Source organism: Spermophilus citellus (genome assembly GCF_964194105.1).
Source record: "Spermophilus citellus genome assembly, chromosome: 15".
NCBI lineage: Eukaryota > Metazoa > Chordata > Mammalia > Rodentia > Sciuridae > Spermophilus > Spermophilus citellus.
The window spans coordinates 35,796,969-35,821,815 of record NC_138195.1 but is presented as its reverse complement, the minus strand read 5'-3'; the positions used below and the strand labels follow the sequence as shown (position 1 = coordinate 35,821,815).

The 24,847-nt window shown below is 39.6% G+C and overlaps 1 protein-coding gene across 11 annotated transcripts in view; it reads left to right on the top strand.

Annotated features, from left to right (window-relative positions):
- Positions 1-24,847, top strand: part of RHOBTB1 (Rho related BTB domain containing 1) — a 73,999-nt gene that overhangs the window by 39,690 nt on the left and 9,462 nt on the right. For 10 of the 11 annotated variants that reach the window (XM_081267504.1, XM_081267502.1, XM_081267505.1 and 7 more), the window contains 4 exons: positions 9,786-9,971; positions 12,775-13,748; positions 15,841-15,959; positions 22,261-22,411. In XM_081267504.1, coding sequence (XP_081123630.1) covers positions 9,786-9,971; positions 12,775-13,748; positions 15,841-15,959; positions 22,261-22,411 — 1,430 coding nt within the window. Of the gene's footprint in view, positions 1-4,659; positions 4,718-9,785; positions 9,972-12,774; positions 13,749-15,840; positions 15,960-22,260; positions 22,412-24,847 lie in introns of all 11 variants that reach the window. The other variant, XM_081267497.1, reaches the window with a different exon arrangement.

Here is a 24,847-nt window from a genome sequence, read left to right as displayed (position 1 = left end):
TTTTTACCTAATACCCTCTGGTAGCCAAACAAAGAACACCCAATTCTGTGGAAGTTTTGTTTCTCCATCAGATAGTAGCAATATTGGGTTTCATAGCTGAGTCAGTCTAGAGCTAGGGAATGTGATGGTAACCCCCAATATGTGCAAATAGAGTGCATTTCCTACCTGGCCATCCCGGCTGGGAACTGAATGCAGGGTTGAATGATCAGGTATGATCTCTCATTTGGAGCGGTCGGAACACCGTGCTGTGGGACTCCACTTTTGCTTGTCTCTCTGGATCAGGTTCCATTCTCTCTCTCCAGACTCATGTCTTGCTGTAGACACAACAAAACATTTATAGGCCCAAGTCCTCTGAAGCCTTTAAACCCACAAGGATGCATTATAGCCACCTATAAATTATACCCCATCCCAACCATTTTTTTAAGCCAACTAATTACTACTGATATTCACAGAATTAGAGCAAGTGTCACAGTCTCCCAGACATTCTCTCTGAACTCTCCTTACTCTCCCTTTCACCTTTAGAATGCAGGTGAAGTGTCTCTCTTACATGCTGCCAGAGAATATCTTGGCAAATCCTACACTGTGTCAAAATTGACTCCTTCATTTTCTCTCCCCTTCCCTTTATTCTCTTGTTCCTAGTATGCTAGGACAGAGATTTTTGTCTTTCTATTCTGTGTCACCAGTGCCCAGACACTGGTACGTAGGAGAAGTTTAATAAGTGTTAATTGAGTGAGTGAACGTGTCTATTGATTGATCTCTCATACATGCCAAGATCTTCTAAGAAAATATTCTTATCAAATACTCCAAATTATTTTTACTAGATTGAAGTTTATATGTACAGATGTACAGTAAGAATCACAAGGAATGTACCAACCTGAGATGATGAAGATGGAAAGCCCTGGTACTTGGCTTCACCATAAAAGAATTAGCAAATGGAAGATGAGATGTGAGGCCAGTGGAAAAAGGAAACAGACTCAAGCCATGTCCTCAAAACGTCCTCCCCCCAAGTTTTTTGGATTTGTAATTTGTGTGTAATGCCTTATTTGAATGACTATTCTTAAACAAAATTACTTGTATTAATATTAATGCACTTCCAATTATAGGTTGTTTCTTCTCTGGAGATCATTCTAAGATCTTTTTTAAGAATAATTTTTAAATAATTATGTGTATATAGTATTTCACTTGCCCAAAGAGGAGCATTAAGTATAATAACTGCAGGTAAATTATTATCATTATATACTTACCCAGAACAAACAAAAATGCTTAGACTAAATGCATACAAATAATTCAAAATATCAAATTTGGGGTGGAAATGTATGGGTTCCGTGCTGAATCACTCAAGCATGAGATTCCAATCAACCAAATCATCCCACAGAAAATCTGTATATTCCATGCCCTGTGCCACTCTCTGCCTACTATCCCACACTGTCCTTTCTGCTCTGAAGTGGAACACTTATATTGTAGCCAGAGGAAAACATCAAAAGACCTGGGATCCCTGTGCCTGACCCAGCCCTGTCCCCAGGATGAAACTGTCCTGGAAAGCAAGAATGCCAAATGAGATAGCAACAAGTCTCAGTGGCTAGGCTCACTTGTGTTCCAAAATGAAGGATTCTGGCTGCTGCCCAGACATGGGTCATGTGGCTGGGAAAGATGGTCCTTTGTGGCTCAGCCAGAAAAGAATTGATTGACCCAAGAGGGGGCGTCACAAAAGTACAAATAATGAAGTTTCCAAGGTGGGCGAAGAGAATAAGGACCAAGTTCATTGTTGAACAAGCTGATGTCTTGTGCATGCATTCCTTTCACTTTTTTCCTATTTTTTTTTTTCTTAATAACTGCAGGTTTGAGAAGTTGGGTCAAATTTAGTGAGGTGTGGTGACTTTTCATTGTGAAAACAGAGAAAGCCTCAGTTTGTGATGTTCTGTACTGGAACTTTCCGATGAAGAAATATACAGCACCACACAGTTTTCTCTTTTAAATTGGGGGGAGCAAAAAGAAAGTGCTGAGTAATTCTTCAGTCTTCAGTGGGTAATTCTGTTGCCTGTCTTTCAGCAATTCCACAACAATAACTAGTACTTAGTTGTTTTATAGAACATTCTCACAGATATTTTTCTTAGTGAATCCTAGCAACAATCCTTTCAGTGATTGCTAATGTTAGATACTCATTAGATTTCCAGAATTATCCCACCACTTTACTCTCCCCCAGGCCTGCCTCTGCCCTCAACCTACAGGGCGCATAGTCAGAAGGACGAAATTCCGAATGGCGGGAAGATGAAGCCAATCAGTGAATTCGCTCTTCAGTTTATCACGTTCCTTACCTTTAGTGACTTTTATTGTGTATTCTTTTAAAAAGGAAGATGGTCTGTGGAATAGAAGGCTTCCTTAAGCCATAATTCTCCTGTAACTAGAATTAAACCCAAAAGTAACCTGCCCATTTATTTACCCTTCCTTTGCTTCTGAAGATAATTTAATTCCTGCAAGGAATCATTAATTCATTGTTATCCTGGTATTATGGAAATATCCAATTAGATGGGGTAAATGGATTTTTTAGATAAATTCAAGTAATTTTTAAAAGCATATTAACTGGCTAACCTCCGCTATGTACCAGAGATATTATACGATGATCTTTTACCAGTAATAGTCTGAAGAAATATAATAGCTTACAGTCTGTTTTATTCTTTATTAAAACTCCAACTGGTACCCTGCCTGACTTGTGTTAAGCCTAAATTCATTTCTTCTAGACCTTAAGCCTGCTGACTTACTTATGTCTGCAGCTTTTACCCTCCAAATTCTATAAGACCTTTGTATTTAATAAACATTAATCAAGAACCCCTTTGGTACAAACACTGTCTTGTGCACAGTGGGAGAGAAATGGATACGAAAAGGACAGAATTCTTTAAAATGAACTCGAAGTGAAATGGGGTAGATAGTAAATTTAAAAAATATGTATTACAGTTCATTGTTAAATAATGTTAAATTAAAAGATGTCACTTCCAGGAACTGGCAAGAAAGAAATGCTCCCACCAAAAGCCTTAGATCATCCGTGACTCCACAAGTCATGTCTTGTGTCCCATCCCTCAGCAAGTCCTGTGACTCTGTCTTTAGTACACAGAATGTAGTCACTTAAAAGCCTGTTCTGTACCCCTCTCAGGCCAAGCAGAGTCACCATCACTTCTCTTTGAAGACTGCCTCTTAACTGGTCCCCTGCTTCTTTCTCCTTTTCCTCCCTGATCCCTGCACATGGCCCTTTGAGTGGCTAGCTCACTCAAAGTAAAAGCCACACTCCTGTGAGACCCTCCCTGTCCTGGCCCTGCACTGCCTGTCTCTTGAGTTTTGCTTCTGTGTGTGTTCCTTCTCACCACACTGCTCCAACAACACAGCCTCTTTCCCCCAGGGAAAAAAAATCCCAGGCATGCTGTGTCCTCAGGGCCTCTGCACCAGCTTTTTCCTCCTCTGCACTGTTCTTGCCCCAGAAAGTGACACATTACCTCCCTTCAGTTCTTTACTGAAATGTTGCCTTCTCAGTGAGGCCCTCCCTTGTCACCTCATTTTCAGCATCAGCTTCTGCTCGCCAATATTTCTGTCCTCTTTCCCCGCTTTATTTTCTGATTGGCACTTACCACTAACTAGCATATTGCCTATTTTATTTATTTTTGTTGTTGTTGTTGTTGTTGACGCTGTCCTCCACTAGAATGTAGGCCTAATGGGGATAGTGGTTTGTGTCTTTTTCTAATTGCTTTGTCACTAATGTCCAGAAAAGGGCCTGGTGCACAGTAGGGTATCCCTGACTATTTCTGGAGGAAGTGATTAGAGGACTGCTTATTAATATTAGATAAGTGACTTGACAACTCCCGGTACCTTGCTCAAAGAAGATTTCGAGGAGGCCTGGGAAAAGTCCCCTTCTCATTGTGATAGGATGATCTTGTTAGTTGACATTTGGCCTCAGAAGATTTGGGGAGGTTAATCCCAGGGAACTCTCCCACATGATGTTCTCACTAACATGGAGATTTTCTCATATTTCAACTAGTATTGCCCTCTGGAGAAAACACTAAGCCTATAGGAATGAAGCTTCTCAGTCACTTAGCTTTGGGGAAAGTGAGAGAGCATGAGAACTAGAGGTGGAGTTGGAAGAGAATTCATGACCATTTCACCTCCTGCTGCCAACCGAGTCTTATGTGAGTGTATCCCGTACTCATTTTCCAGGAGTTAAATGAAATTGTTCAGTCTGTTTCTTTTAATAAATTGATTATGCTTCACCCAGTTTCACATGCTTTCCACTTCTTCTAGTGATTATGTGAGGTGCAAGAATACACTAATAGGATCACAGTTGGCCACACATTGAAAATGGGATATCAAGTGAAAAAGAATCTGTTTCCATTGTACTGTAACCCACAATTTTCTTTGGTAGAGCCATTACCCGCTGTGATAATAGGATCAAGCCTTTGTAAGACCCAAGTATCTCTCTTAGGATGTGGTGGCTTGGTGGGATGTTGATGTGGCTCACTTGCACTTGAGAACATGTGCATTGCTTTGGCCCCTTTTTCGGAGGGTGGGGGAAGACTGGTTTAAAATGTTGCTTCCTACTAAAAAAAAAAATACGGTTACAGGCTTGGAACAAATAGTTGCGCATGCTAATCACTCCCAAATCTGGATATATTTCAGGGTGTTTTGACAGTTTTCCCCACATAACATCTGTACTTAAGAAGCCTCACTGCTATTGGTAAAGTATGGACTTGATTTCTCTGCTCACATCCAGGGCGCTGCATGGTTCTGCCCTGCTCTCCCCAGAGCTCCTGCCAGGCGCTCCCCTACAGGCCTTTCCATCGTCCATGAGTGTGAGCTTACACGGCCATTCATCTCCAGGCGGTTATGTGCACCATCACTGACAACTCCCTCCGCATCTCATACACACTGGGCTGCTCCCCTACTAAAATTTTCCAAGCCACGTGTTCCACGTTTCTTTTCTCTGCCATGCTCCCAGCTGTTTTGTGCTGTTTCGATGTGTCTGTTTGCATAGCACTGTCGGACTCTATGCATGAAAGGTGTGTTGTCGACATGAATGGTTTTGAAAATGTTTCTGTAAAGAACCTGCCTCACTTGTCATCAGGGAGAAGGAAGCTTGAAGCCCCAAAGGTGTAGAGGTCAGGAACTCCTGCTGGAATCTTTGCCAGATGGTGCATGCGCACAAAGAAAAGAAGCCCAATAAAATGTGATGTGGTCTCTACCGATATAAAGCATAGAGGAGTCTCTCCTAAAAAATTAAATAATAATAGGCAGTGGTGACATAAAAGGTAGGATCCTGCCATAAACTAAAAGGCTTAAAAGAACAATATAAACTATATCGTGTGATGGAATTGTGCTGGTGTCATCACAAAAGGACAAACATCCATGCAGAACTCAGGTAAACATCATTGTTGGCTTTGTCTTGGTCAACACAGTGTTAGTCTGGCAAGAGACCCAACCATAGTGGAATGGAGCACACTGAAAAAGGGCACGCAGCTGAACCCTGTATTGCTTCCTGGATGTCAGGATGGAATCTGCTGTCCTTTGTGTGACCCATCAGACAGTCCTGATATGCTGTTCTTAGATAAAGCATAATTTCAGAATTATCCCCTTTCATTTAGATTAGAAAACCCAACGCCCACAATTCCACAGCTGGAAATAGCAAAGTTGATGGGACCTGAAAAGGGAAGACAAACTCAAAGGGAAGATGGGACCCCAAAAAAGAAGAAAGCATTTGTGTGATAGGAGAGAACTTAGAAAATTCATTCCTAACAATAAGAGTGTTATTATACAGCTTATCTATCCCTTTTCCAACCATTTCTTCAAAGAATGAATTTGGTGTTTCAGACTGGAGAATTAGTTCAGCTTCTGGTTGCTTCTCCAATTTTCCCTACCAAGTTTGCTATATTTGAGTGTAGACCTTGTAAAGACAGGCTTTGAGAACATATTTGCTGTTCAAAGACTGGCTAGGGCCAAGATATGTGGGTAAGATGCACTTTTCTCAGATTCTTTCCTTAATCCTCCAAAAAAAGGTTGGTCCCAAGTTTGCATGCTCTCCTTATGTTACCCACGTGTCTTTGCCAATCTTTCACTTGCTGTCTTTGGCCCCTTTTCCCCCCTAAAAAGATAACTGAAAAAATATGCTTCCTGGGTTTGTTTAATATCCAAAGAAAAAACTGGTACAACCAAGATTGGCTTTATAAGCTCAAGCATTTTTGAATGACTTGGTCTCTCTGTGATTCCTTCTCATTCCCCTGTGAAACTAGAGATTCCCAATTGTTGCAACACATCAATTTATTTTGGATCCTTTTTTTAGTTAACTAATCAAAATATTATTGCACAGGCATTATTTTATGTGTTAGTAATGGAGCCAAACTTTTCTATTGATATTTTCCCCTTAGGGACAAAATTTAAAAAAAAAAATCATGTTTTTCCCTAAAAAAAAAAAAAAAAAAACACATTCCATGGCCAACAACTAGGACCATATACTCTTTAAGTCCTTTGTGATTCTTGCTTTCTCTAATAAAGCCATTTGGCCCAGCCATACATTTTTCTAAATGAAATAAACATTCTAAACCTCTTTCTAGCCTTTCTCAATATTCATGTCCTGGGGTTTAGAGTCTCATTTACCCTGTGCTCTGCCCCTCTGCATTCTCAAATTCTTTCTACTCCAGATAGCTGGAGGATTCCATTTAAATCCTATCAGGTTCTTTTTACAGCTGAAATAGGACCCCCTCTGAGGTCATTTCTAGACTACTTCCACTGCCTGATTGATATGTAAAAAATGTCTTCATCATACCCCCCCCCCAACCAATTATCTTTAAATTCACTCTTTAAAGTAAAATAAAGTAACAGAGCCATGAAAATAGAAAAGCTACAACTTGGCTCTTTTCTTTTTATCTTCATTGGAATGGCATTTTTAAACACAGGCTTATGTCGGACGTTGAACAGCCTCCACACAGGAATGAATGTTTTGATTAAAAGTTATTTAATATCTCTGGTTCCTTGGACTTCTGCCTAAAGCTGGAGATATTCTTAGCCACAGGTCTTGTGCCTCCTTTGATAAGATAGAAAATGGCCTCAAAATCTAGAGAGAATAAATGGCATTCTCAAAATAGTCATTTGCTTGCATAGGTGTTTCTATCACAGAGGATACTGATACGTTACAAATTAGGAAGCCATGTTGGGATGGAGGAAAGAGAAATTCACCAACAGGACACCGTGATCTGTATGTTCACTGATGCTGGGCCTTTAGGTAGAAATCAGAGTTAGGATACAGTGTTCACATGGCAAACCTTAAAAACAATTATTCTGTGTGGCCCGAACATCCAATTTTCTTGCATTTGTGTTCAGAGCAATGCAGGTTAAACAAAAGACACTTAAGCAAGTTGATAGTTAAAATGAGATCTTATTTTTAACTTCTTTCAATGTAAAATCATGGAGATGGATTCTCGTAACAACTAAATGACAATACAAAAGGAAAAAGAAAAACTTTGTTCCAAAATACAAATAGAATTTTGGCTCAATAAGTTACTTTAGCTTCAAAGGTAGTATTGTTCTCAGTGCAGCCTCTTTTCTTCAACTGTCATCATTTTGAGGCAAAATATTTACGGAACATTAAATTGTTTTTCCAGCTTTCCCACAGCATTTCATGCATTTAGATATTGACGTGACATAGTTAGAAGCTGAGCCCTCCGGACCTGTATTGTGTGATGGTATTGTGCTGCTGTCATCACAGAATTCCATTTTTTCCAGCCCCCAAGGTCCTGTCCGTACTTGCTAACAGGTCATCTGGACGGTGACTCCTATGTGCTCAATGGCGTGAGTGTTATCACAGTAACCTTGGCAACCAAGCTAGCTCTGACTTATGCTGTATCATAAAATTAGATAACAGAATTGACATTTAGCTACATGTCTGTCATACAAATTAAGCTCTGGAGAATGATATTCTTTAGAGTCATGTGCCTTAATATGGAAATAGAAGGCACCAATTAGAATAATTTTATACATATGCATACTATTCCACATTTAGGTAGAGGATATATATTTCCTCAATTCTTTCTCTATGATATTGAACCTCACATATTGTCATATTATTCTCACTGTGCCAAAATTCATGGTGGCTTTATTTTATGATCAGGACAAAGCTTATAGCAGAATTTCATCAGATACCCCATATAAATAGGATTATGAATAATAGAAAACTCAACCTGTAAAAAAAAATATATAAAATTCAAAGCATTCTTGGCTTTACTGGGTACTGTTATTTATGCTGATTGGAAGTAAGACTGAGCACAGAATATTCCACAAACTAAATCAGAATCCCAAAGACAAGACATGCTTCCCTTTCATTTATATATTTGTGCATATTTTTACACATATTATTCCAGCACCCAAGAATCTTTGATAATATCTTTATTTCAAGAAGATTCTAACCCTGCAGAGGAATACATTCATCTACTGGGAGTCCTAGGTTTTCTTTTATAATTCAAAATATTTTAAATTTAGGACTTTCCCTTCTATTTGCTATGGTCTGGTGCAATTTTTCTTGGATATAACTTAAAGACTCAACTTGTGAATTACGTTTAATGTAAGCACCCTGCAGTTTTCTGCATTGCAAATGATTATTTTTAGAAATTTTATGGTTGCCTGCATATATTTGTCTGTCCTCATTGATATGTAGGGGGGAAAAGCTCATTAATGATTTAAAAAGAAGATGTTTTGATTCATTGTCTTGATTCTTCTCATTACATAAACAATAAAGGCAATAAATTAACATCTAATAAAATTAGAAGAGTTTATTTCTGAACTTAGCTGCAAGATAGTCTTGAATCCATGCACACAGCTGTTTCTGTTTTTTAAATTCTTCTGCCTCACTGTTTTGAAAGTCATTATTGAGCATATTTTAACCTGGAATGATGGTTTATAATTCCTATTTAGCAGATATCCATCAAACAATATTTGAACAGCTGTTTTATAAAATGGTTCTTTGCCTTCTAGAATGGTAAGTTATTATGTGAAAATAGAAGGTCCATGTCAGAGTTCACTATAAACCAGTTTTCCTTTTCCCTGTATACCTGCTATGTATCATGTATAACATTTGAAAAATCTAATTCCAATATTTTCTCACCTTATTAGCCCTCCATCTAATTATTGCCGAGCTGTATGTTAAATACTGTGCCTTATACCTAGTTTTTTAAAAAGTCAAGATTCCTGCAAGTTCAGGATTTTTCTTTTTGGAAACAGATAAGTGGTTGTGCTCTCTACATGTGTGCCTAAGTGAGAAGAAGGGCAGAAAGCCTTCTGTGTATTTGCTGACCCTGAGCAGCAAATACTTGTGACATTTTCGGCAGTGTTTAAACTGTTTGCTTTATCTCATTGGGTCAAGTCATCGTCACCTTTATGTTTCAAACTGGTAAAAGGTAGTTTTTATTGTTTTCTTTTATCTTGAAACTATTTCTTGTGAACAGAAATAGTTCAGCATGTTATGGCTCCAGGACTGAGTTAAGTTGGGGTAACCATCTCCACCGGAAAATAAACGTCATTGGGAACTTCTCAGTGCATAAGCATTCTGCAGTGAGAGATGAAAATGGACTACCAGGCTGTGTTGGTGCTGGAATGTGGGGGCTTATCAGGCTGTTTGCATGACTTAGAGATGTGTTTCAATATCTTTTAATATCTGGCCTTTTTTTTTTTTAACTGTGACATGACATGGCATTAGATGAGTGGTAAAAGAAAAAAAAGTTAAAAGGCAATACGAGCTTCTTCTGTGATTTCCTTTTTAGGTCTGATGTTGTGGTCCTCTGTTTTTCAATTGCTAATCCCAATTCCCTAAATCATGTGAAAACCATGTGGTATCAAGAAATCAAGCATTTTTGCCCTCGCACACCTGTTGTCCTTGTTGGCTGCCAGCTTGATCTCCGCTATGCCGATCTGGAGGCTGTTAATCGAGCCAGGCGCCCATTAGCCAGGTAAGCCAATGACTCGGGGTTTCAGGGCACAAAATAAGAGTTGGAGGTAGCAGGTATCTCTGAGCCTAGCATTCTATTATTCAGTGGTTCTGAGATCCCATTCGATCAGCCTGTCCAGCGTGAAGGTCTGTGCCTGACATCCTTTTCATGCTCAGAGCATCATCTCTTACGTTGGAGCCATGTTTTAGTAAAATGGTTGGCCAGTGCTTGAAGTGACTTCTCTCAATATGAAATTGTTCATGTAGGAGTGCTTTCAAATGTATGAAGTTTTATGCTGCAGTCTGGCTGCAGCAAAATAACCCGGGGGGGGGGGGGGGGTGACGATTGTGTACCTTGATACAGCAGGAGAGGGAGCCGTTTATGGTAGGACAACAGAGGTATTTATACATTCCACACAGCTTATCTTAATTAGCATAAACTAGATACATCAGTCAACCAATAAGGAATCTCCACACTTAATGGTGTTACTTCACAAACCACTCCCTCTGGCAAAATGCCAGGCGCCATCCAGACTTGTTTACAGACTCTAACAGTTTTATCCAAAATGTTAGCTGCCCATAATAATGTTAATAATGACATAAAATTAATTAAGGCTCAAAATGATCAGCCATAATATTTGGCCCCAGGGAATATCGGGGTCATAGAGATATGCCCTTCCTTCCAGGTGCTCTTAACTTCCCTAATATTCCTTAGTCCAACCTGAGGGAACATATCCCAAAAGAACAGTGTCCAATTCCTAAAAATCATTTCAACCTATAGTTAATTGCAGGAGGAAAAAAAAAGCAAACACTAATTTTTAAATGTCTCTAGAAGTCCTTACTTGTGTTTTCAAAGTGTCACAATTTTCTATAAATCCACTTGAATGAGTATTTGAGATAATATGTTAAGTATAGTACTTGGTCCACAGTAAAACCTCCATAATGTTACCATTATGTGGATTCTAACTTTGGGGATAAATAAGTCTTTTGAAACATGTTCCCCCTCAAATTCCCTTTGTACCTTGGTATCTTCTTTTTCATGTTTATGGTTGTTTTATTTTATTTTATTTGCTGGAGAGCAAAGCTTTTCAAAACATTTTGATATTAATACCATGCTTTGATGTTTGCCTTAATAGGCTTATCACAAAATTTTATGTGAGTGCAACACTATGTACTCTTACAGTGAAAGCAGATGATGTTCTTTAGATAATTTCTGATGCCCTAGGTACATTTTGGATAAAATTTCTGAAAACACTTTATATTCAGTCTTTTCACAATCCCTACGTTCATAAATGCATGGACTAGGAAATGAATATTAAGAGCTACATGGGTATGTGGAAGACTGGAGGGGAGGCTCGCAGAGCTGCACAGAACGGCAGAGGAGACAGTCCTTCTGTAGAGCAATTCCAAGAAGGAGGTGGCATTTGAACTATGTCTGGATAATTTCATATTAGTAAATTTCAAGTCAGTCTTAGGAACAAAGAACACACAATGCCAGCAGGAACAAGCCTTGAAATTCAATCTTTCCTGCACTTCCCTTCTGCCTTTGACAACACCCTACAATTTTCCATCTTTATCCACCCAGTTTTCCAAATCCAAATTCCACCTATTATCAGTTTTCTCTCCTGAGACCAGGACCTGTCATATAGATTACCTTTGGTGTCAAAGACCAAATATTTATTTAGAAGATTGGTTCCTAAAAATATGTCCCCAAATCAAGAAGGTGTTTTTGGAGAGTTGTAACACCAACTCACCTCTTATCTGTGTTCTGGAATCTGTTGGTTCCTTCACATGATTATGCCATAACCACGTGGCTACACTTTTTATATATTGGCCTTCTGTGTCTGATTAGATTGGAAATGGGCCTTGTGTGCCAGACTAAGGGCTGTGGACTTTATTCCATGGGCTTTGTGGAATTATAGGAAATGAACACAGAAGTGCTGCTGCGCCCCACTTTGTTATTTAAGGACTGCTCTTGCAGCAAGGAGGACTGTGAGCTAAAATTGAAAATTTTGAAGACCAATTAAGAGGCTAATGGACCAGTCCAAGCAAAAAATAGTAAGGGCCTGATGAAGGGAGTGGGTGAAAAGAGAAGGAGAAACATAGAAAAGAGGATATATGAATCCAGTAGACTTAATAGCTGTTGATGTGGACCATTTACCTGGAGTAGGAGAGTCTAGACTCTCATGGCTTAGTAGAGACCTGTCAACAATTTGCAAACATGACCTTATGCAAACCTTTTAAACTTCCTGCCTCAATTTTTCTCAGAATGTAGAACAAAAATAATACCTGATAGAGTTATTGTAAGGCTCAGATAAAAAATTTAAATGGATGCATTTTAAATTTATAAAGCTAATTTTAAGCATACGATGATGATGATGATGATGATGATGAAGAAGAAGAAAGTGATAAAGATGATGATGGTAGCGATAATGATGGTAACATTATGGAGGTTTTACTGTGGACCAAGTACTATACTTAACATTATCTCATTTAAACTTTTCAATAGTTTTTTAAAGATATGGATAATCATTATCATTATACCTGTTTTATGGCTTAATGAGGTTAAGTAATTTGCCCAAGAACAAATAGCTAGTAAAAGACAACACTTTAGTTACTGCTCTTACTACTGAAAGCATTTTTATCTGTAGTCATAAACCTTCTACGTTTGAAAGGCTTGTGTTTAGTAGTTGATTTTTTGAGATCCTTATTAAAGCTTGAATAGATTTTTAATGTATAATTAAATTAGGTGCTTAGGTAGACACTGGTGACTATTTTTCTCTAAAATAAGGCTGATTATAATTTTTTAAAATATTCTATTTCAGGCCCATAAAGAGAGGGGATATTTTGCCCCCAGAAAAAGGTCGAGAGGTTGCAAAGGAACTTGGTATACCATACTATGAAACCAGTGTATTTGACCGGTTTGGAATCAAGGATGTGTTTGACAATGCCATTCGAGCAGCGCTGATTTCCCGCCGGCACCTGCAGTTCTGGAAGTCCCACTTAAAAAAAGTCCAGAAACCTTTACTTCAGGCACCCTTCCTACCTCCCAAAGCCCCTCCACCAGTCATCAAAATCCCAGAGTGTCCTTCCATGGGGACTAATGAAGCTGCCTGTTTACTGGATAATCCGCTGTGTGCTGACGTCCTGTTCATCCTTCAGGACGAGGAGCACATCATTGCACATCGAATTTACCTTGCTACCTCTTCTTCCAAATTTTACGATCTTTTTTTAATGGAATGTGAAGAATCGCCAAGTTGGGGTGAAGGCGTTTGTGAGAAAGAGATGCAGAGCAGGCCTCTTCAGGGTGGGACGCTGAGTCTTGATGCAGATGAGGAAGGGGAAGAAGGTGCTTCGAGGAGGCCTCAGGCCGATCAGGGGATGTCTCCAAGCAAGAACCTGTTGGAGACTCCGGGGCTGGAAGCTGAGGGCTCCGTTACTGAGATGCAGCCTTTGTCAGGCTGGAGCAAAGGGTTCCTTGGCATGCACAGAGAAATGCAGGTCAATCCCATTTCAAAGCGGGTGGGCCCCGTGACTGTGGTCAGGATGGACTCGTCAGTCCAGCCAGGCCCTTTCCGGACCCTGCTCCAGTTTCTTTATACAGGTCAACTGGATGAGAAGGAAAAGGATTTGGTGGGGCTGGCTCAGATTGCAGAGGTCCTCGAGATGTTTGATTTGAGGATGATGGTGGAAAACATCATGAACAAGGAAGCCTTTATGAACCAGGAGATTACGAAAGCCTTTCACGTCAGGAAAGCCAACCGGATAAAAGAGTGTCTCAGCAAGGGGACATTCTCAGGTGAGCAGGTCCCCTGGTGGAGCCATGTACACCTTTGGTGGTGTTTTATCAAACATTAGCCAAACTAACAGAAGGAAAGGTTAACTGTAATTAACATTTACAAGTGCTTATTTTTTTTCCATGTACATTTCTAAGCTGAAGGTATTAACTTATTTAATTCTCATCAGTCTTATTGGTTATTCCCCATTTTGCAATTGGGAAAACTAAGGAACAGAGAGGTTAGGTAATTCACACACAATGACACAGGCAATAAATGGTAGGAGGGGTACTGGAACCCTTTTTTGGTTACAGAAATCTGTTTCCTAAACTGCTGTGGCACCACGCTGCTCTTTGGGGTCAATCAGATGTCCCTGAGCCTGTCTCTAGCCAGCTTGATGCTTGCGGTACCCTATCAGCATCTGTTCCTTGACCAAGACTATTTTTTTTTTTTTAGTTGTACATGGACACGATACCTTCATTTTATTTATTTATTTTTATGTGGTGCTGGGGATCCTTGACTTTCAGCATTGATCTTTGGTCCTGAGCCCACTGAATTCCTTCTTGAACCTGAGTTTGGTGGCCCTTGCCTTCCTATGAAGGGTGTCTCATCTGTTCCATCTCCCTCCTTCTCTGCCCTCATGCTATTCTGTAGTTTTCCTGACCTTGCTTTGTCTTTGATATTTATGCTGATTGACCTAAAATTGACCTCTGGGTATGTGTGGGTGTGGGTGGGTATGCATTTCATTGAAAAAAGTTGACTTCCGGAATTCTATTTATATGGATACCTCTATTTTTTGTCTATCCTTCCTAGCTCCTGCCATGGTCCTACCCATTTAGCAAGTGGTCACTGAGTCTTTTAATTAATTTTAAAGCTTGTGAATAATATTTACTCCAAACACTGGTCATTGTGGTGTATAAACAGCCTTAAAAGTTAATGAAAGAACGTGCCACAGACCTACAGTAAGTTAAACTAGAGTTGATTGAATCACCCTCCCCTTACTGCAGAGAGAAAACCAAATGAGGGGTGGGAGACTCACTAGGAGGCTCCCATTTTTAAAAAATTATGAAAAACAACTTAGGAATAATTAAAGAAATTTGAATATGAACTAGACAGTGGATGACATCAAGAAATTATTTTTAATTTTCTTAGGTGGAATAATGAGATTTTTTTAGGAGAATGTTCTTATTTTTAGAATATTCATGATAAAGTGGTTAGGAATGGAAGTATCATTATTTGTTAAAAAAAAATAAACGTGGCAAGATGTTAACAATAGGTAAATGAGTGATTGTTGTACAGGTTGAACAACCCTAACCTGAAAATCCAAAATCTGAAATGCTTCAAGATTTCAACTGCTTGATTGCCGACAAAGTGGACAGTTCCATATCTGTCCCCCACATGACAGGTCACAGTCAAAATGCAGGGCTACTAAAAATATTGTAAAAAATTATTTTCAGGGGCTGGGGATGTGGCTCAAGCGGTAGCGCGCTCGCCTGGCATGCGTGTGGCCCGGGTTCGATCCTCAGCACCACATACCAACAAAGATGTTGTGTCCGCCGAGAACTAAAAAATAAATATTAAAAATTCTCTCTCTCTCTCTCTCCTCTCTCACTCTCTCTTTAAAAAAAAGAAATTATTTTCAGATTATGCACATAAGGCATATATGAAACATATGAATTTCGTATTCAAACTTGGGTTCCATCATCAGGATATTCACTGTATTATATTCAGATATCCTAAAACCTGAACAAATCCAAAATCTGAAACACATATCCTCCCAAACATTCTAGTTCAAGGAATACTCAACTTATATTATTCTTTGCCTTGTTGTATATGTTTGAAGTTTTTCATGGGGAGGAGGAGGGAAGATATTCCTTTCCTTTTTTGTTACTATATGGTTCAGAAAATCTGTGTTGTGACCTTATATGTTATTTTAAATGCTTGTTCCTCATTGTGAAAATTGGGTGTGCCAAAAGTGGAGGTTAACGTGAAATCAGTGAGTACCCACAGAAGAGCCAGCGAGAGGGATACCCGTTGGTGGACATGGTTGGAACAGAAGACTCTGAGCTTTGGGCAGAGCCAGCTCATCATTGTGTTCCCTCCATCCTTTGGCAGATGTGACCTTTACCTTGGATGATGGAGCCATCAGTGCCCACAAGCCATTGCTTATCTGTAGCTGCGAGTGGATGGCTGCCATGTTTGGGGGTTCGTTTGTGGAAAGCGCCAACAGTGAGGTATGTGCCTTCCTCCAGGCCAAGTGGTGTCTTGTGAATGTGTGTGCACGCGTGCTTACCTAAAATGTTGAAGTATCCAGATGACTTCAGTCTTTAACTGCTTCCGTGAAATAGACAGCGTGAAGCCACCCTTTTCTAATTCTACAGTCAGGAGGTCCTGTGGGTGATTCATCTCATGTTCGAGCACCTACACGTGCAATTCAGCCTTTCATCCTCACACCTGTCCTTGATAGTGAAGACATGGTCAGCTATTCCTTTTTAACAAATGTCACCAAAGTACTATCAAAATCAAGTATTAAGAGGGGCAGAACCTGATGTCTAGAAGTTCAGGAAAGTGAGGAGTTCTTCACTTAGGGCAGTCCCAAGTCCTGTTCTGCCCTTACCCAGCTGGGGGACCTTAAGAAACCTCAACCTGGGCCTCAGGCTCCTTGCCTGCAGGTAAGGAATGAAGTGGCCGTAACCTACAGCACTCCACAGCTCTTTCCTTCCTCCTCTGCCCTTGCAGAAGGGGTAGGAGGGTTTGTCAACTGCATTGTAGCAAACGGTCACTCCTCTGAATGAATCCACTTCTCAGAGTGCATAGGTCTAGTGGAAGCAGCTGGATCATATAGCACCAAAAGAAGGACATTCTTAGAACAAAGCAAGCAATATTTCAGAGGCGCTGTCTTTATTCTTTTACAGATTCCCTTGGGGGGGGGGGGAATTCCATTCAAGCCCTTCTAACTTTAGTCCAGAATGAACAAGCATTTTTGTTGAGTTTTGCAATTATTTTTTAGAATCTTTAAAAAAAAACATGGGGACACCCCATCAAGTTTATTGTCCTAAGAGACTTGTTTTGCTATCTCAGCACATCTCCAAACTTTCAGAAGAAACACAGAAAACAATAGCTAACTTTTCAAAAAGGGTGCTCACAGGAGAAATCTGAGCACTCCCATTATGACCCAGGAGCCTGCATTTGCATCCCCAAGTAGGGAACAGAATCCTAGAATCACAAGCCTGGGATGGCTGGGACTGAGAAGGTCACTAGGCCACACTCTTGCTTCCAGAACAAACTGCAGCTGCTCCTAAACCACCATCTGCTGCTTGGGAAAAAGACATCAGGATTGTCCCACTACCTACCTCTGAGTACCTACCAGCCTTTATAAATCAGAAGGTGCTCCCTTGTAACTAATCCAAGTCTCTCCTGAGGGATCAAACATGTGTGAGCCTTTTACCAAGACTGCTGCAGTGTGGAGGTGGGGATATGGCTCAATTGGTTGAGTGTTTGTCTTGCATGCACAAGGCCATGGGTTCAATCCCCAGCACCAACAAAAAGCTTACTGCTGTGTGATGGAGCCTGCATCATTAAGGGACTATGGGGCTCAGATCATAACTCTTTCACTTACAAGCTGGGTGGCCTCGGACAAGTGACTTACCTTTCTGAGCTCCAGTCTTTCAATAATAACACCATACTGTGGTTGTGAGGTGTGAGAATCAACCCTTGCAAAGCACTTCCTAAGCAGCATAAGCAAAGAGCAGCTGCCACCAGTCTTATTGTGATGATGATGGTATTCTTTACTTCAAAGAAAAATTCAGGGGGGCCACCAATTAGTGAAACCTCATCCAATTGGCATTTTACTGACTTCAGTAATCTCCAGAAATAAAGAGCTCAGAGGCCTGCTCCCCTTATTTTCCTAGCTCACTCAAATGTGTGCTGATTGTGCAGCAGAGAGCCTGCCGCTAACTGAGCAGAGAAGAGTTGATGAAGGTCAGGAACCCAGGCACAAAGGGAAGCTGTCTGAGCTGACCTCACGAATGTTAATCCCCTTTATCCCTTCACAGAATGGACTGTAATCTTCTCCAGATTAGAATGTGCAGGAGAGGTGACCAAAACAAAAACCTTGGCAGCAAGCGTGAACGCACACATATTACAGGGTAGTTAATAGCTGCACTAGAGGTGGCCACCTGCCTAGCACACCCTCCGGAAATACCAGGTCACTTAACTCTGAGAATGGCAGCTGAGGTTAATCTGTATGTGTAGATTGAAACCAGCTCAAAAAATAAAGGCCATGGAACCAAGTCACCAAAAGTCCGCCAAAATTCCATTAGCCAGTACACTAGAAACCCATTTCCACCCTTTCCTGCCCCCTTTCTTTTATTTCCAGCATACACTGTCATTTAGTAGTTATGAACTCTAGGCCCAGTTTGACCTTGGGCAAGTGACCAACCTTCTCTAAACCTGTTTCCTCCATCTATAAAATGGGGATGACAAGAGAACCTTCTTCAGAGTGTAAATAAAGTAAGAGAATGCATGTGTGATGTCTCAAATGTGACACCTAGAACGTGTAAATGCTCAACAAATGTCAGAGACTGTTATCCCAGAGTATTCTTGTTAAATTCTTTCCATGAGGGGGTGAAGGTCTCTGTGCCCTGAGAGACATAAATTAAAATGCCCCCAGTTCCCTTTCTAAACTAAGAAGCAAGATGGTGGTGGTCCTAGGTAAAGGGAAGAGGCACTTGGTCAAAGGCTTGTAAATACCCCACAGTTGATTTCTCCTGTCTTCACACTGGGGCTTGGTTTTCACACTTGGGATTTGGTCTTCCTAGGTCATCATTTAACTGTTGATTGTCTTGGGGTAATCTGACTTCCCCCATGAAGTTCAGCCTATTTGGTGAGAGGGGGGGAGAATTAATAGAATGCACATGCATATCCAGAAGGAATTATGCCTGTTGTTGCTTTAACATTTTTGTCCTTTAATATTCAAGAACACTATATCTTACATAGATCTTTTCTCATTACTTTTAATGTAGCAGTAAGCATAATTCTCTCCCCCGAGGTACTCAGCAAGTGGTTCATTAAAAATGCATGCCCGGCTTGTAGTAAGCAGTGCTCTAGATCTAGAATGCTTTCTCCTTCTGTATGAGACTATCTCTAATTATAAGCCTAATGGTCTGAGCTAATCTTCACAATTAAAATTTTAAACCAACTGAACTAGAATATGCAACATTGTTTAGTATGCTATATTCTCTTTCATTACTCACTTTTTAAAAATTTTTAGTTGTAGATGGACACAAAACCTTTATTTATTTATTTTTCTGTGGTGCTGAGGATCGAACCCAGGGTCTCCTCCATGCAAGGCGAGCACTCTACCATTGAGTCACAATCCCAGCCCCCTCATTACTCATTTTTTTTTCTTTAAGCAACATTCAGCCAGTAGGATCTAAAACTTTGTATTCAATTTCTTCTGTAGCTTTATGTATATTATTTTTAAAGTGCTATCCAAGGTTGTTACACAATTAATTATAAATATGGAAGTCACAGAACAGACTTTGTTTTTAAAAAAATCAACCACTAGAGGAAAAAAAATGCACGTTCTGAAAGTGTTTTTATTTTCATTTGATGGTTATTTCTAAGGGTCCCTAACATTATTTGCCAAAAAGAATCATCACTTCAAAACTTGTTAACGTCATATTAAGCAAAAAGGAAACAGCAGGCATGGGTGATTATCAACATCAGAACACTCAGAGGACACAGGCAGGAGTGGGGCAGTGCTGCTCACTGGAATCTGTCATATCCTGTGGCCCAAAATAACGTCTTTTAACTTAAGATGTCCATTTTCATATTTGTATTTCCACTGGGCATTTTTTTTCTTTAAGGAATGATTTAGAGAACACAGTCTTAGCAAACAGTGTTAAGACAATTTAAATATTTTCAAAACTCAGTGTCAATAAAGAAGAAACTTTTTAAAAATCTATTCCAGATTCCTTCCATATGAGATGAGGAAACTGAAAGTCAGAGAGGGTAAGTGATTTATCAAAGATTGCACAGTATTTTAGTAGCATATGCCTGGGCCTGCCCCAGACTCTTACTCTGTCCCTTAGGCATTCTTTTCAGAGGCAACAGACATCCCTGTACATGAGCAAGCAGAAGCTCTGCAGCTTGTATTAACAATTAGTAATATGGCACTTAGCACTTTGTAAAATATGGATACTTTGATTACAAAAAAATTCAAATCTTAAAAGCTTCACAACTTAATCTTCAAATATTTAGAAAACCACTAATCCAAACATCATTCTAGAGTAATGAAATTTTGCTGTTTACATATACACAGAAACAAGTTTGTGCGAGCATCCATAAGGAACTTCATTATCTGTATAAGACAAATGCATGTGCATATCAATACATGTGTATGTAAGCATACACACAGGTACAGCCAGTATTAGACTCACTCAAATGGCAATTGATATTTATATTCAGGTGCAACTGGTTGAAGAGAGGAATAACTAACATTCCAACATCTGAATATTTCACACGGCCCAGTATGTGTATGGCTTTAAGATAATAATGTCAATAAGAGTTTTTATTAATCAAATTCTATTATATATGATGTGCTAGAAACTTGAAATGAGCTGGGCACAACAGTGCACACCTGTAATCCCAGTTGCTAGGGAGACTGACTCAGGACGATCACGAGTTCAAATCCAGCCTCAGCAACTTAGCAAGGTCCTAAGCAACTTAGTGAGACCCTATCTCTAAATATAATATAAAAAAATGAGCTGAGGATGTGGCTCAGTGGTTAAGCACCCCTGGGTTCAATCCCCGGTAACAAAAAAAAAAAAAAAAAAAACAACCAACGAAAGAAACTTGATTATAATGACTCATGCAGCTTATTTATGGAATCATAAATATGGTTTTCACTGGCTGTGTCTCAAAGGGAAGTGTAGATTTCTTAATATTTCCAAGAATTTTTCTAGTCCTTCCATATAATATAATAAAGAATGACTCTACCTGCTGAAAATATATGCTCCCTCTGAGGTGGCTGGTGACTACAAAGGAGAATAATATGGGAAGTTTTTATGGCTTAATTCTGGAACCATAGGCCATGAGCTCCTTGTAGAATGCCGAAGATGTGTGTGTGTGTGTGTGTGTGTGTGTGGAGAGAGAAATAAATATATATGGGGGAGGTGTAGTTATGTGTACTATATAGATATGATCATGTTTTATATGGATGTAATCATATTTAGATATAGATCTTTATATCTTTATATACTGTCTACAGGTTTAAGTACCAGAATTAGGAAATTTATAACTGTTATCCTTTTAAATTAGAAATGTAATTCTTAAAAACTATTAGTGAAATGTAGCACATTATTGTTCTATAACCCAAACCTTTACTTCCTTGCTGTTAATGGCTTCGAGTACTGCACAGTAATTAGAAAAACAGTCTTTAGAAGAATGATACTCCTGAGTTTAAATCCCAGTCCCCACTTAATAGCTCTGTGACCTTGGACCTAAGCTTTAACCTCCCTGAACCTCAGTTTCCTTTTCTGTAAACTGGTAAAAATAATGTCTCTTCCTCCTAGAGTGGAGATAAAAAGCAAATTGGATGGTTTATGTAGAAAGCTTAGCAAAATGACTGGTGTATAGGAGGCCTTCTAGAAAGGTTAATTTTTGTAATCATCAACATTCCAGTAGGAAAAGCTAGTGGCACTACTATGTACCATGCCAGGGTCTATCTCATGGAGTTGGTTGGGGACCTGGAATAAAGAGTAGCCGCTTAAGAGAGTATATCCCTCTCCATCCTTGCCCACCTGTCTCAAACTGAACCTCCAGGCAGCAAACTCCAGCATGCATTTATATGAACAATTCCAGGTCCTCGAGATATCTTGACAAGAGGACTGTACATCAGACCCCATCAACCACTCCCCATAGATGTCCCAGCAGGGATTCCTTTGGATTTTCCAAATCAACTGAGACCTAATAATGTTCCAGTAGTTCTGAATCCAAGTGGTTGTAGGAAAAAATAATAAAGCATATATATGGCGCTAACACATATGGATAGAACATCAGAATCAAGCCAGTCACTGTGGCAACCGGGATGGTTGTCATCTCTCTCAACATCTTAGAGAGCAGGCGCTCTCCTGTGTCGGCAACAGTGTGTCTTGCACACCCCCAACCAACACCTGTCGTGTTTCTAGATTTCTTTCTTCCACAGTAGAGTTTTATCAGTACCTGCCAAGGAGGGCCCATAATGTCACCACACGTTTGCAGCCCATTTGTCTGATTTATACATCTGAATAGCCATTTAAAAATTCCAAATCAGACTTTGTCAAGCAGCTCCACTCTTTTGTCAACTACAAATCAAACCATTATGTTTAAAGCCATAAATACTGAATGATTTCTGCGCACAGCCTCAAAGCAGGTATCTGAGACTTGGCAGTATCGAATCCCACAGTTGGGATATTTATAAGCACATAGCCTGAAAATGAGCCTACTCCCTGATTTCTCCAGCAGAATTGAGTGTTTTGTGTAACATTTCAGGTACATCTCCCAAACATAAACAAGATGTCAATGCAAGCTGTATTGGATTATCTCTATACCAAGCAGTTGTCGCCTAACTTGGACCTGGATCCACTGGAACTAATTGCCTTGGCAAACAGATTCTGCCTGCCACACTTGGTTGCACTTGCAGGTAAGGCTGATGACTTTGCACAGGGTCTGTCGTATTCTTCAAGATCACATTTAAAATAAGAGCTCCAGGGAATAAGAAGGTATTTTTTTATCCCCCCAAATAGGACTGTTTTATATCCGCGATATGAATTGACCAAATGTATCAGCAGTTCAAAAAATATTTTTTAAGCATCTGTTTTTGTGCTAGTCCCTGTTAGGTGATACAGATATAATGGTAATTCAGGACCCTGCCCTGGAGGCACATGCTCTATGCATGCCGAGTCATTTGTGGGCACAGAACTTGAAATAAAAAGATTCTGTCACCAACATCCTATCATAATGTGTGCACAGACACAGTGTTTAAGGAAGAGGCAGTTGGTGCAGTGGCTAAGTATAGACTACAGAGCCAAATTGCCTAGTTTCTGATTTGGGTTCCACCATTTACTGACCAATGACTTTGTCCTTTATAGAACCTTAGTTCTGTAGCTCAGCTTTCTCTCTTTTAAAGCAGGAATAATATTATCTACCTTAGAGTTATTGTGAAGATTAAGTGAGTTAAAATATATAAAGTCTTTAGAACAGTGTCTGGCTCCTAGTAAGCATTATGTAAGTGGTTTTCTTATAGCTATTTCAGAAAATGTTCTGACATTGTCAAGTTCATTTTGGGGAAAAAAGAAAAAGGGGAGGTTGGCTTAGCTTCAAGAACCTTATCTACAATTCCTAGTTTCGTTCAGTTGATAAACTGAAGCAGGTCTGTATAGGATATATGCATTTAGATATCTTTTTGTCAACTTTTAAAAATTTAAATCCTCTGCTTTGCTCCCCAGAGGTGTCAATTAGCAAACTGGGTTTTTATTACTGTGGTTATTCTTATGAAGAATGAAAGCAGAGACAGACAGTGCCTGTCTTGTTCACTGGCCTTTCCCCTGTACATGGAAAAGTGCCTGAGCCTATTAGGCTCTCAATAAACATTTCTTGAATAATTGAGTGAATAAAAATGAGCAAATGAATAAACCAACCCACCCTCTCTACACTTCACTTTCTGGCAAGGACTTCAAATGGGAAAGATGAGTTTTTCTGTCCTCCAGGTTTCTGCTACACACAAACCATCTGAAGATCAAAGTCCTCTCTCTTCCCTACTTCTTCCCCCCAATAGAGAGCTGAAGCATTGCTGTTAGATTTGTTTAAAAAGGGTTTTTTACTAATATACCTAAAGCCATAGATCCAACTGAGTGTACTACTTTTTAAACACTAACTTCAGCAGGCTGCAGGGGACGGCTCCTTTTTTCAGAAATATGAGTTTCATGTAACTCTCCACAGGTTTTCCAAATATTTGTCCTTTGAGGATGAATTTGATTTTTTTAATGGCCAAAAGTAATTTGGAGTCAAATTCATCAAACAAGGTTTGTGATGAGTCCTGGAATATTGCCATTTTTGCTAAAATATTAGGACTGGCAATGATAACATGGGATTGATTTCTCCATGAAAGCTATTTTTTTAAATAATCCAGAGAAAACTTTGTGTATGAACTCCATACTTCTATGTACATTTAGTATTGTCGTTAAATGTTGTTATTACTGTTGTGATTATTTAATATATTGCTTCCCCAGAATGATTCCTTTAATCATTGATAGTATTTGGCATGTTTGTCTAGAGTGTCTAGAATATCTTTGCAGAGTATTTAAAATTCAGTTTCCAGGGTGAAATGCTTTGCCAAGCTAGTGTTAAATAAATATCAAGAAATGCTCGCCGAGTGCAGTGGCACATGCCTGTAATCCCAGCGGCTTGGGAGGCTGAGGCAGGAGGATCACAAGTTTGAAGCCAGCCTCAGCAAAAGCGAGGTGCTAAGCAACTCAGTGAAACCCTGTTTCTAAATAAAATACAAAATAGGACTGGGGATGTGGCTCAGTGGTTGAGTGCCCCTGAGTTCAATCCCCAGTAGCCCCCACCTCCCTGCAACAAAAGAAAAGAAATGCTGCAGTTATCTAAAATGAAAGAACCCGGATGACTTCTCTGGGAAATTTTGTGCCAAATAGTTTTGTTTATCAGTGCAGCTGAAGAGGGTTTTGCCAAAGAAATCATTCAGTTCCAGATGCCAAACTGACCAGATAGAGGCACACTGAGTACATGAAGCCAAAGCACAAAGTAAGCATGGGTTGTACGATACAGGTGTATCTCAGACATGTTGCAGGTTCAGTTCCAGACCACCACAGTAAAGCAAATATCACAATAAAGTGAGCCACGTGAAGCTTTGGTTTCCCAGAGAATATTAGTTATGTTTACAATCTACTATAATCTATGAAGTATGAAAGAATGTTATGTCTTTAAAAAAAAGCATACCTAATGAAAAAATGCTTTATTGCTTAAAAAAAAAAATGCTAACAATCTTTTGAGCCTTCAGCCAGATGCAATCTCTTTTCTGGTGAAGAGTCTTGCCTCAGTTTTGAGGGCTACTGGC